Raw genomic sequence first — 12831 nt, 5'->3', positions numbered from 1 at the left:
ATGGTATAAATAATAAATTGTTAGCAATTTGCACCGTAACATAAACATTCTGGACAATTTCAGGTCAACGGCCTGCTTTCGTCTGTTTATAAATACAGAAATACTGGGTGCCCCAAAATTCGCGGAACAACGTAGTAGTACGTTGTTAAGTAGTCATTAAGAATCAGGTAAAAATGTTTAAAAAAAATCAGTCTTCTTTTTTTGTAGAAGATATGGACCTATTCGTTACACTAAATGTGGCAACATTTAAAAACATTCTACCCGGACATTTTTTTAACTCTGAACATAGTCCATACTTATTTCCTATGTTCAATTTTAAAAACCACAGATCAATGCATTGCGAGTTGCTATGCAACCAACTATACCGAACACCAGAGATTGTGAAATAATGTTAAAAATTGTTCCGATTTATGGAATTGGTCTATCATGTGTTGCATTGGAAATGTCACGCACATTTCTAATGCTCTGATTGGCATAGAATAACTGCATTATGTGTATTTCTTCTTCAAATAACTTGACCATTTTGTTAAACTGTCAAGTACCTACTTATTTTCGTTACCTTGGATACGTGATTACATAAAGTCCATGTAATACCCCAAGTCAGTAAAATATCCTTTTCTAACATAAAAATTTTGGATAAAACGGACAACTACAGCAAAAAACGTAACTCTGTTGATTAATTGAATCTTGTTGTTTTATAGAATATCATGCATAACATAATTTCATGCACATGAATTTTATAATTAAAAATACAGTACAACTTCGATAATCCGGACACACGTTACATCGGACACTCCAATAATTCGGCGTCTTCCACGTTTCGGACACTTTGCAATTTTTACCTCCATAATCCGGATAAATCAAAACATTAAGGTTTGTTACCGAAAAGATTAGCTAAACTACATAATATCAAATGAAGATGACAATATTGTGCAACTGTTGACAAGATTCAGTAATAAAAAAAAAGAATGGGCACTCGGTGAAAATGATAATGTCGATTGTGATTTAACAGATGAACAAATAGTCCAAGAAACTTTAAACAATAATCATGAGGATGATGAAAACGAATGTGAATAATCCAAATTAAACGAAAACAAACAAAAATTATCACATATTTTAAACCCGCATAAAATAATTTACAAATATATAGTGTCCAAAAAGTCTGGAAACACCCAAATGAAAACGTAACGCATAATTTTTGAAAAAATCTAGACAGGTCAATTAGTGTTTTAAAAAGATTGCTGCTGATATTTTCTTTTTGGTCTTTTCGATGACCTTGAAAAAGTTGTTATTAAAAAAAATAGGTTTTTTCAGGAAATTTCTTATGTAAATTGAACATTTTTTTGACTGTCGGGTAGACAATTAAAAGATCTATTAACAACGGTAGTAAAAATGTGACGTTGCCATTTAAAAAAACCTCTGATGACAGTTTTTTTTTTCATTCTAAATGTACGTTTTTATTCTTCAATACATTATGTAGATATGTAGATTGTCATTGATGAATTCATGATTTTTTCGTAACCCAAGTAGTCAAAAATGTATATATAATACATTCATTTTTCTTTTAGACCAGAGTAGGCTATTTTAATTTTTTTAAATGTTGGTGTCGGGGCTATGTCAAAATAACAAAATCAAAATCGAGTGTCAAATTTGACATTATTATTAAGTATTAAGGTAAATTAGTTTTAAATTTGTGCAATATTTACATTTATCACTAAATACACACATTATTGAGTCCTCGAAACTATGTAGTTAATTGGAAAATGATAATGCTTGGCTACATGGTCATGAATTTTGACAAGAAAATGTAAGCTCAAATAATATTATACATGATGTATATTGTCATTCAGCCACAGTCTTACCATACAACTCGCCAAATTTCCATAGCCTACTCTGGTCTAAAACAAAAGTGAATGCACTGTACCTCGCTAATCCGGAAAACTCTCTAATTCGGCGAGGCTCAAAACTATATCTGTCCGGATTATCGAAGTTGTACTGTATAAGCTTTCATTTTACTGACTTGGGGTATTACATGGACCATACATGCATTGACCTGTGTTTTTTAAAACTGAACATAGGGAATAAGTATGGGCTATGTTCAATCTTAAAAAAATGTCCCGGTATAAACCACAATTAAATATTGTTTTTTTTTTGTTAGCTATCGACCAAATGATAACTTTTAATATAGCTCATTAGATTCAGAAAAAAAAAACCCTACCAGACAGCCTAAAAAACTACTACTTTTAAATTTTGAAAAAGAGATTGCGGTATTAAGATAATAATTATTACTGGCCTTTGACAAATTGACGATTTTATTTTGCTTTTATCATGATTTTATTATTTTTACACAATCACACAATGGACATTCTAATTATTATAATACATATCTACAAAATAATTAATTACTACATTTTAAAATGTACTCTCTTCGACTTTTGGTTTGTAGATTAACAATACTGCAAACAATTGTAAATATAGAATCTATATAAGGAACCACATTCCATGGTAAAATGGCATTAAAAATTTCAAAAGTTCTGATACACTGATGTGCCCTTTCTACATGAAACCTTGCTCTAGCGATAGTTGCGTTTTTCTTGACTCTTCCTGATGAAAATTGTTTGTCTTTTCTATGAAAAAATGGCCGTTCAATTTTAATGCTATGCCCAGCACACAATTCATCCACCAAAAATCCTTTGTCGACCATTATTGTGTCAATATATGGTTCAAACTTATTAATCACACCACTTTGTTCGAATATAGATTTGTCTGATGTTCTTCCACCATAACCCTTTGAAATAAAAGTCAATAATCCTCCTGGAGACACACATATCATGAATTTCAAAGTGTTTCTTCTTCTATAATGTGAGTAAGTCTTGATCTGGCAACTTCTACATCTAGGTTCTTGAACTGGAATTTCCATGCAATCAAATATTCCTCTAACATTATTGTAATCTTTAAAGGACTTGGGCATATTTGCTCTAGATTTTTCTATTGATGGCCACAATATGCATGGTTTTAAAACATTTGCTATATATTGTACATATTCATTAAATGTTTCTCGGCAGGTACTGGGTGAAATATGAAAAAAACTGGCCATCACATTGAACTTAATAGCTGTTTTTAATTTGAAAAATACCAACACCACTCTATCCTGGATAGAAAGCTTATGAGTATGCACTGTTAGGTAATGGCGTTCAACTAGTGAGCAAATATAATTTAACAATTTAAAGCTGCATAACCCAGTGAGTGATTCCAAATGTTTATTATTCTCTATTTTTGAAGTAAATGATGCAACTAGATCACCACCTGTCACTTGATCACCTTCATCTTCAATACGATAGTTTTGTCGAAAGTTTACAAAAACTGATCCCAAATTTAATAAACTATCAACAGCGTTACGTTCACCTTCACACAATTCTTCTAATGTTGCACCTATATTATTTTCTTCAACATCCTCTTCACACAGATCGGAAGCGTAATTTGTGACATCCGATTCTTCATTTAACATTTGTCTTTTTCTAACATGTAACTTTCTTCCCCCAGGCCTATTCCCCTTTATTTTTTGAGATAATGTAGGTAAATTTACAGAAGGAATGGCATTTCTTTTTAAACGTGGTTTTTGGCTCCCTAAAGGTGTGGCTTAAATAAAGCAGTTCAAAATATAATATATAAAATAGTATTTAACTTACAAATGTAGTCTTCTCTTCTAAAGTGTTTTCCACAGACCCTCATATAATTGGATGAAGGTTTTTCCATTAATAAGGCACTTTCCCACGCTTTCCTTAGCTCTACCCGGGGTTTAGAATCAAATAATGTTTTCCCACAACGTGGAAATAAATGGAAAACTGCATCTGGTTCGTTTTTTCGGCACGTGTTACAGCCAAAAACACAACAATTTGTTTTGTCGACCTTAGTTTTGGTCATTTTTAAAAATAATAAGCTACAATTTAACCGTCGTTTTGTTTGAAAAACACAAAGCACTAAAATAGCCACCGACTTGAGTATGACTTTGCCCAGTTCATCATACAACTCACAGTTCACATCAGGATGTCTCGCTGATAAATGGATTCGTTTTCGTTAGAGTGGTATATAAATATAAGAGAAAGTAGGCTCGATCCTGGTTCCTAGGGGAAAGCGGAGTTTTTGCATTGGCAGCCTGGTTGCCACAGACTTTGTGAAGTAAATGTACGAGTAAATGCAAGCAAATCTAAATAGTTAACTATAGTTAGTTATTTGTACAACTAGTTATGAAAGTCATACTTTTTTTCATGAATTTGCAGATTGATTAACCAGGGCGTAGCCCGAACTAATCAAGCAAATAAGTGAAAAAAAGAGACTTTCGTAACGTGTTGTACACACTATTTTTTTGCATATCGATCTAAGTTGAGAAATTTTGTCCAAAAGTATTATGAAAAATTACAAAAAAAAAAAAATAGGTATGCTTTGACAATCATCTCCAAGGAGATGTAATAAAATGATACAAAAAAGTACTACTTTCACTACGATTTTTCGTGTAAAAAAGTGCTACTTTCACTACGATTTTTCGTGTAAAAAAGTGCAACTTTCATTACGATATGCAAAAAATAATATTTACATTTTATTTTCACTCTAAACGCAGATAACAATTTTGACAATAACAGTGCAGCCAATTAACCAGCGACCAGCGGACACACTCCTAGGAACCAGGATGGAGCCAACTCAGGGCAAAAGGGTCTTCTACTGCTTGAAGGATATATTTCAAATTTTACGTGCGCTAGATACTATGTATGTACTTTCTCTACGTAGAGTTTAGTATGTCAACCAATCTCTCGCTAGCTGGACAAACTTTACTAATTTCAGTATGAATATTCGAAATTCGTATTATTTCTAAAGTTCCTAGATTTATAAGTTGTCTCTGGATTTATCAAGGGGTTGGTGGGTTGGGTGGGTTAACAAAAGTGCGGGTGATTTGAATGACAATTTCATAAACAATCAAATGTTGTGCACATGCGTAGCAAGAATTCACAATTCACAAAGCGTCAAGTTCTCAAGTTACTATTACCGGCGGAATCTGTGCATCGTGCATCCAAATATCTCGGATCCAAAGAGATCTTGTTTTTATTTTATTGAAATTTTAAAGTGAGTCTTTTTAATATAGTGATTTTTAGATTATTTTAATCATCATTTACAGGTGACATAAGTATTATAATAACACTAATCTCAGTTGCTTATGTCGCACCATGAGCGATATAAAATCATTTTTACATCAATTTTGCCAAAAAAATAAGAAAGAACAGCCACAATTTGAAGTTCGGCCTACTGGTAAGATACATTTAATATGCAATCGTAAATTTTCCAGTTATATTTTGAAACTGGATTTATTTGCTGAAATATTTCGGTTCATGTGAACATGGTTAAACTGCTAGAAACAGTACAGTAGGTGGTAGGTGGATCTAATCAATATTGTGTAATGAATACAGTAATCAAGGTTTTTTCCAAATACATGTATACTTACAATTAGAGATGAGCGATCCGGTGATTTTTCAAGAACGTCGTTCCTGGTGACCGTGATTTCTCAGTCACCGTGATTTCAAACAGTTACCGTGATCACTGATCACGACTAATTTTTACAGGAAATGGTTATCTCTATATCACTTAATACACATATTTGATGCAGTTACTTTAGTTGCAGTTATTTTAGGCTGTTTATAAACTATAATTTAAAAGATAATTATTAATGTATTATTACACTCCGGCTTATCATGAACAGAACAGGTACGTACGTTATCACTCCAGATTTAGCTTAGCAAAAATTGCTACCTTTCAGTAAGATAGCTTCTGTTTTGTAATAGTGCCAGATCGTAATAACATTTCAGATTACAGAATTCTGTAAGGAAAAATAGCAAAATGCTAAAATTACAATTTCTATTTTGTTGTGTGTCGGGTAACGACAAACAAGTAACTGCATAATAACCAGCGATTTAAGAAAATATGTAGTGAAATCACTAATCACGGTTACTTCGAGTATTTGATCACGGTGGTTACTCGTGATTTCCGAGTCACGGTGATAAAATCACCGGTAGTGAAATATCGCTCATCTCTACTTACAATGATGAGGTATGGTTATACTTACATAGTTATTTGTAGAGTTCTGTTAGGGGCTGAAGGAACATTTGGTGGGGGAAACTTGCGCGGTCCAAATATCCAACCAATAGCAACCAGTCTTATTTACTAATAAATCGACCTGGTCGAATCACAGAACGTTAGAACGAAATAGCCTTGCTGAACATCCCCACCTAATATCTCTTCACCAAGCGACTGGAGTCTACAACTAGTTATGAAAGTCATACTTTTTTTCACGAATTTGCAGATTGATTAACGAGGGCGTAGCCCGAGTTAATCAAGCAAATAAGTGAAAAAAGGGACAACGTGTACACACTATTTTTTTTGCATATCAATGTAAGTTGAGACATTTGGTCTAAAATGATTTATAAAAAATTACAAAAAAAAATTGGTATGCTTTGACAATCATCTGCAAGGAGATCGAATAAACTGATGCAAAAAAGTACTGCTTTCACTACGATTTTTCGTGTAAAAAGTGTGACTCACTACGATTTTGCCTGTAAAAAAGTGACACTTTCATTATATGCAAAAAAAAGGGCTCTAATGAACAGCTTTCCACTACAGAAAAGTACTACACTGTTAACATTTCGATAACATTGATAAATAATGATTATTGAAAGAACAAATATTAAGTTTTTAACAAATTAAGTTTGACTCCTTGATGAACAAATATGATAAAGTAAGGGTTATAGGCATTATCTATTGGCTACTCTTTGAAACATGCTTAGACCTGTTTTAAGTTGATGCCGGGACAGGGAAATTCAATAAACTGTTTTTTTTTTTCACTGGTATCTTTTTGCCAGTTTATTGATGAAAACCGTTAAAAAAAGTAATTTGTAATTTCATTTAATTTTGGGAATGCTGTCAGTAATGTGTTGGAACTAAAAGTAATTCCACATTATTATGTAAGAGATTAATAAGCTTTTTGGTCTAAACAAATTATCTGCCATTCTCAATGCCTCAACATTAAATTTAAAATAAAATTTGCTTGCCAATAGAAAGAATAAAAAAATTGTTTCTGACATGCTGATAGCTGCAAGTAAATAATTTCAGGACCTAAACACAGACAAAGATTTCTCTGCGAAGTGCGAATTGAAGGCTACAGCTATGTCGGAGCCGGAAATTCAACAAACAAAAAAGACGCGCAAACCAACGCTTCACGAGATTATGTTAGTTACCTAATAAGAGAGGGCATCGTCAACCCAAATGACGTGCCAGACCTTCAGGATATACCGACATCTGGGCCAGGTTACTGTGAAGCTCTTGATTTTGTTTCCACAATAATCATCACTCTCTCACAGGCAACGACAATGTGGCCAACAACCAAGGTCCAACACCTTCCGTATTTCAACAGGGTATGGGACCGTCATCTTTTGGTGAAGCTTACCGTCCGTTGGGGAAAGGAGGCAGATCTGATCAATCTGAGGGATGGCATTACATGAACAGAGCTCAAGAACAAAAGAGTTTAGAAGATGCCGAAGATCTGGACGTGAACGCTCAGATACACGGAAATTGGACAGTCGAAAATGCTAAATCTAAGTTGCATCAGTTTATGCAAAGTAATAAAATACATTCCGATTACAAATACACTCAAGTCGGCCCCGATCATTCCAGGTTTGTTCAAATTTGTTGCACTTGCATGTGTGTTGAGTGTGAAGTCAGGTTTAGTAGAAAAGTTTATATAAAAAAATAAAAAAGTGGCCCGTATGCTCCATCTCTTCATAAACTAAAAGTGGCAGTTGATTCGATATAGGTACATACTTTTCGTGATTAAATAATTTCTTAGCTAAAGGAATCTTGAGTGAGTTAAGCAACAGATATCCAGTGCAAAAAAAAGTTAAAACCATCCCGTTTCGCCTCCTGAACTAGAGGATTTTGTTTGTATTAATCCAGAAAATCTCTTGTAATTTCAGCATTTCTATTTTTAAACCGTATTCAGCTATGAAAAGCGTTAGAAGTCCACATAAATGTTCATTTAAAAACAAAGTACAAAATGCGATCAGAGATGGTACAAATGGGCCACCAAAATAGTTAAAAAAGCAGAACCAAGTCCAGTTGAGTGAAGTAATGCAACAATAGATACAATTTTCATCTTTATTGTATTCACTCCGTTTGAAGTGATTGCAATAAAATAATTTTTATCGTTATACAACAACACTTATTTTCACAACTCGATAATGGAATTACTTAAGAATATAACGGTAGTAAAATGAGTGGTTCCGTTATCCCATCACAACACATGTAGAAAAATTATTTATGACTCTCCTGTTTTTACTTTGTACAGGAAATTCTTAAATAATGATCTATCTAATTTCGACGACTTGATGACAACCGTTTTACTGTTCTTGGTTCTGTTTTCGAATAGGAACTGTGACCTGCTAGTAAATAAGAACCGTATATACTGTAACATGCTTGTGCATGTAAGTATATGATCATTTTATACCTTCGTTTGCTGTATCGACTTCCTTTGCAGGACATTCGTAGCTGAGATGAGTTTCTACGTGAAACAGCTGAACAGAACGATTACCGGCCGAGATTCGGGTTCAAATAAACAAACCGCCAGCAAAAGTTGCGCACTTTCGATCGTCAGACAGTTGTTTCACCTTGGGGTCATAGAGGCATTTACAGGCACTTTGAAAAAAGATAAAAGCGGCGTCCAGATGAACCCTTTCGATGTGCAAATATCCCCTGAATTACAAGCACAAATTAAAGACTGTTTGGAATGCTTGAACATCACCCCCAACGATGTCAAACCAACAGAAGATGGTCAGCCTGTTTCGCTACTGAGCAATCAAATCCTTCACGAGTTTCAAGCGGCGAAACCGACCGCTGCGGGGGTAGTTCCCTGGTCACCCCCTCAGCAAAATTGGAATCCCTGGACGGGTTGTAACATTGACGAAGGACCGTTAGCTAATGCAAATTTGGACCAAGTGAGCGAAGACATGTTGGAAGAAAGTAAACAAAGTATGAATCACAACGAACATCTTCAAAAGAGTGTACAGGAGCGCCAAGAGTTGCCCGTTTTCACGATGAAGAGACAAATAATGGAAGCAATAAATGATAATCCTGTTATTATCATCAAGGGTAACACAGGTTGTGGTAAGTATCAGTGGGTAATTTAAAGTTGGCATTTACACCACACGCTACGCAAATCCCAAAAATGACTTGTACTGACTTTTTTTGTAAGAGTACCAGCTCAAGGAGTACTTGAAATATTATTAGCAGGTATTGTTGTTTTAAAGTGAAATCACGTCCTGCTGTATTATAACCGACCTGTTCATTTCATTAAAATGCATTATGAAATTGTTTCCGAGAAAGAGCCAATTTCCGCCGGTGAGGGCGCCACATAATGGGCGTTTCTGGCGTTTCACACTTAAAAATAATAATCAATGCGCAATAGAACAATAACAACACAAAAACAACAAACAATAAGGAAAAGATTCACGAATTCAAAATGTCATTTGAACAAGAAAACTTCTCGATGACAAAAACTTAAGATGAATAATATCCCTAAAAAGCGTGCGTACACTAACGCTCTGCAGGGATCACTCAAACTACACTTTTGAACAGGCCGGTTATAATAAAATCTCTTACAGTTAAAATACTAAAGTCAAATAAAAAACGGACTATACATTTTTCCATTTTTGCCCAAAATTTTCTTGGGGGAAATGCTAGACTTAATTTTTTAATCGAAAAATTTAAATAATTTCATGTATTGATTCAAGGTAAAACAACGCAAGTATGCCAGTATATTTTGGAAGATTACATAATGTCGGGTCAGGGTGCTTGGTGCAACATCTGCATAACTCAACCTCGGCGAATCTCGGCCGTTTCTGTATCAGAGAGAGTCGCCAACGAGCGATGCGAGCAACTGGGCCAATCTGTCGGTTATTCGGTTCGATTCGAATCGGTACTTCCCAGACCATACGGATCTATCATGTTTTGTACCGTGGGAGTGCTGTTGAAGAAGTTGGAGAACGGTCTGCGAGGAGTTAGTCACGTGATCGTCGACGAAATCCACGAGAGAGACGTGAACAGCGACTTCATCATGGTAGTAGCGTTGAAGGTCGCGACAAACTCGATAATTTCATCAATTTTCTAGGTGGTACTGAGAGATATGATCCACACATTTCCAGATTTGCGCGTAATTTTGATGTCTGCAACCATCGATACCAGTTTATTTTCGAAATATTTCAACAATTGTCCGGTCGTCGAGATAACCGGTCGAACCTATCCGGTGCAGCAGTACTTTTTGGAGGATTGCATCGAGCTTACGCGATTCGTACCTCCCACAGAAACTCGCAAACGTAAGAGTGGCGGTGGGGATGACGACGAGAACACGATAGGGGACGAAGGTGACGAAAACATGAACAAAATAATTGACCCCAAGTTCAGTAATCAAACCAAGAATGCCATGGCCAGAATGAGCGAGAGAGAAATCAGCTTCGAGCTCATGGAGGCACTGTTGAAATACATCAAATCGCAAGAAATTCCCGGAGCGGTGCTCGTGTTCTTACCGGGTTGGAACTTGATTTTCGCAATGATGCGTCATCTGCAGCAGCACCCTATTTTTGGCAGTGCAGGATACAAAATTTTACCCTTGCATTCTCAAATTCCCAGAGAAGACCAGCGAAAAGTTTTCGAACCGGTGCCACCTCACGTCACCAAAGTCATCTTGGCCACAAACATAGCCGAGACGTCCATCACAATTAACGACGTAGTCTTCGTCATTGACAGTTGCAAAGCCAAGATAAAAATGTTCACTTCTCACAACAACATGACGAGTTACGCGACGGTTTGGGCGTCGAAAACTAATTTGGAACAACGCAAAGGTCGTGCCGGTCGCGTCAGGCCAGGTTTTTGTTTCCACTTGTGCTCAAATGCGAGGTACGAGAGGTTGGAAGAGCACATGACGGCGGAGATGTTCAGAACTCCGTTGCACGAGTTGGCCTTGAGTATCAAGTTACTTAAGCTAGGTTCCATCGGTCACTTCTTGAGCAAAGCCATAGAACCGCCACCGTTGGACGCCGTGATCGAAGCAGAAGTAGGGCGATATACGAATATGTGCCAGTTGTTTAATCTTTAAATTTTTTCAGGTTTTGTTGAGAGAGATGAAGTGTTTGGACAGTAATGACGAGTTGACCCCTCTTGGGCGTATCATCGCAAAACTACCGATCGAACCACGATTGGGAAAAATGATGGTTTTGGGGTGCATTTTTATGTGTGGTGGACCACTTGCCACGATGGCTGCGAATTCGTCGACTTTTCCGGAAATTTTCACCCTAGATATGGGACACAGGCGTTTGACTTACCACCAGAAAGCACTCGCCGGTGATCGTTTTTCTGATCACGTGGCCATGCTAACAGCTTTTGAAGTAAACTGACTTTCAAGTGTTTAAAATGCGCTACTTTGGTATTTCTTTGTAGTTGTGGGACCAAGCGCGACAAGGTGGAGAAGAAGCTGAGCAAAGATTTTGTGATTACAAAGGGATCAGCATGCCGACGATGCGTGTGACATGGGAAGCGAAACACCAGTTACAACAGATCCTCACTTCCGTTGGAATTCCAGAAGAAACTTTGCTACCAATAATGATGGAAACCATCGGACCTGATCCAAAACTTGACGTTGTTATGGCCCTAATGTGCTACGGTTTATATCCAAACGTTTGTTACCACAAAGAGAAAAGAAAAGTGTTGACGACGGAAAGCAAAGAAGCGCTGATTCACAAGACCTCAGTCAATTGCAGTAATTTCGAGCAAACCTTTCCTTTCCCCTTCTTTGTGTTTGGGGAGAAGATTCGAACCAGAGCTGTATCGTGTAAGCAAATGAGTATGGTCACTCCTATTCATTTGTTATTGTTTGGTTCAAGAAAAATCGATTGGGTAAAGAGAAGACCGATTGTCGCGAGTAAATTACAGACGTGTTTTTAGGTGGATGGGGTTGTGAGGCTCGACAATTGGATCAATCTGAAGATGGATCCTGTAGTCGCCGCTCAAATTGTGGCGTTGAGGCCGGCGTTGGAAAGTTTGGTCGTTCGAGCGTCCCAAGAACCTGAGCAAATTTTGGAAATGGCCCCCACAGATATGAAAGTGAGGTGGTGATGTAGCGTAAGGAATCGGTACTAATTTTTGTGTTTAGTTCGTTGCCACCATTAAAGAATTATGCAAATTGCATGCCGGGAGTTACCAACTGGAGAGGGTCAAGCCGCAACTGCCACAGTCCAAGAGGCCTCCAAGGGGACACACTTTGGGCTACACTGGCCCACCGCCGAAGTTTTTAAGGGGCGGTTTCAGAGGAGGATTTAATAATGATAGAGGATTTCACAATAATAGAGGAGGATTTAATAATAGAGGAGGCGGTTATAGGGGAGGATTTGGAGGAGGTGACGGCTCTGGAGGACAAGGCAATTTCAATCGAGGCGGATTCGGAGGCAGAGCTCCTTTCAGGGGAAGGGGTTTTAGAGGTGGAAGAGGATTTAGAGGAGGGAATAATGATTATTATAATTGAAAAAGAAAAGTATTGTTTATTGTAGACGTGTAATCTGCTTTTTGAAACTGCTGTGTATTTATTTTCTGTGAATGGTTCTGTTTTTCCTGATCAAAATAAAATTGCACAATACAGGATGTTTTTTTTTATGTGGCATAAGATTGTTGAAGAACGCGTTACGCCACTGGTGTGCTTGACGCGAGTACATCGATTAATTAAAAGCGATGTTGGTGGTTCGTTGG

General features: G+C 36.7%; 1 protein-coding gene and 1 long non-coding RNA gene across 2 annotated transcripts; one reads left to right on the top strand and one right to left on the bottom strand.

The window, feature by feature from the left end:
* Nucleotides 1-2294: 2294 nt before the first annotated feature.
* On the bottom strand, nt 2295-4614 carry LOC138140060 (uncharacterized). The gene is made up of 2 exons (XR_011162434.1): nt 3690-4614; nt 2295-3639 (listed from the first exon to the last, which is right to left on the bottom strand). It is a non-coding gene; the product is annotated as an uncharacterized lncRNA (long non-coding RNA).
* A 350-nt stretch (nt 4615-4964) lies between these two features.
* On the top strand, nt 4965-12724 carry mle (maleless). Its single transcript, XM_069060644.1, has 11 exons — nt 4965-5118; nt 5171-5301; nt 7156-7350; nt 7404-7716; nt 8576-9201; nt 9828-10153; nt 10205-11146; nt 11199-11477; nt 11530-11985; nt 12034-12192; nt 12242-12724. Exons 2-11 carry the CDS (start codon nt 5220-5222, stop codon nt 12608-12610), a joined length of 3747 nt encoding a protein of 1248 aa, XP_068916745.1. The 5' UTR covers nt 4965-5118; nt 5171-5219; the 3' UTR covers nt 12611-12724.
* The last annotated feature ends 107 nt before the right edge of the window (nt 12725-12831 follow it).

This window comes from Tenebrio molitor, chromosome 1, assembly GCF_963966145.1.
Source record: "Tenebrio molitor chromosome 1, icTenMoli1.1, whole genome shotgun sequence".
Taxonomy (NCBI): Eukaryota; Metazoa; Arthropoda; class Insecta; order Coleoptera; family Tenebrionidae; genus Tenebrio; species Tenebrio molitor.
The sequence above is the reverse complement of the archived record's forward strand: the minus strand, read 5'-3'. Positions and strand labels throughout refer to the sequence as shown.

Excerpts from the sequence above, each read along its gene's own strand:
- mle (XM_069060644.1), top strand. The coding sequence starts at position 5,220 with ATGAGCGATATAAAATCATTTTTACATCAATTTTGCCAAAAAAATAAG. Across the intron at positions 7,351-7,403 it reads TATACCGACATCTGGGCCAG|GCAACGACAATGTGGCCAAC; the intron begins GTTACTGTGAAG and ends ACTCTCTCACAG. Across the intron at positions 11,478-11,529 it reads CCATGCTAACAGCTTTTGAA|TTGTGGGACCAAGCGCGACA; the intron begins GTAAACTGACTT and ends ATTTCTTTGTAG.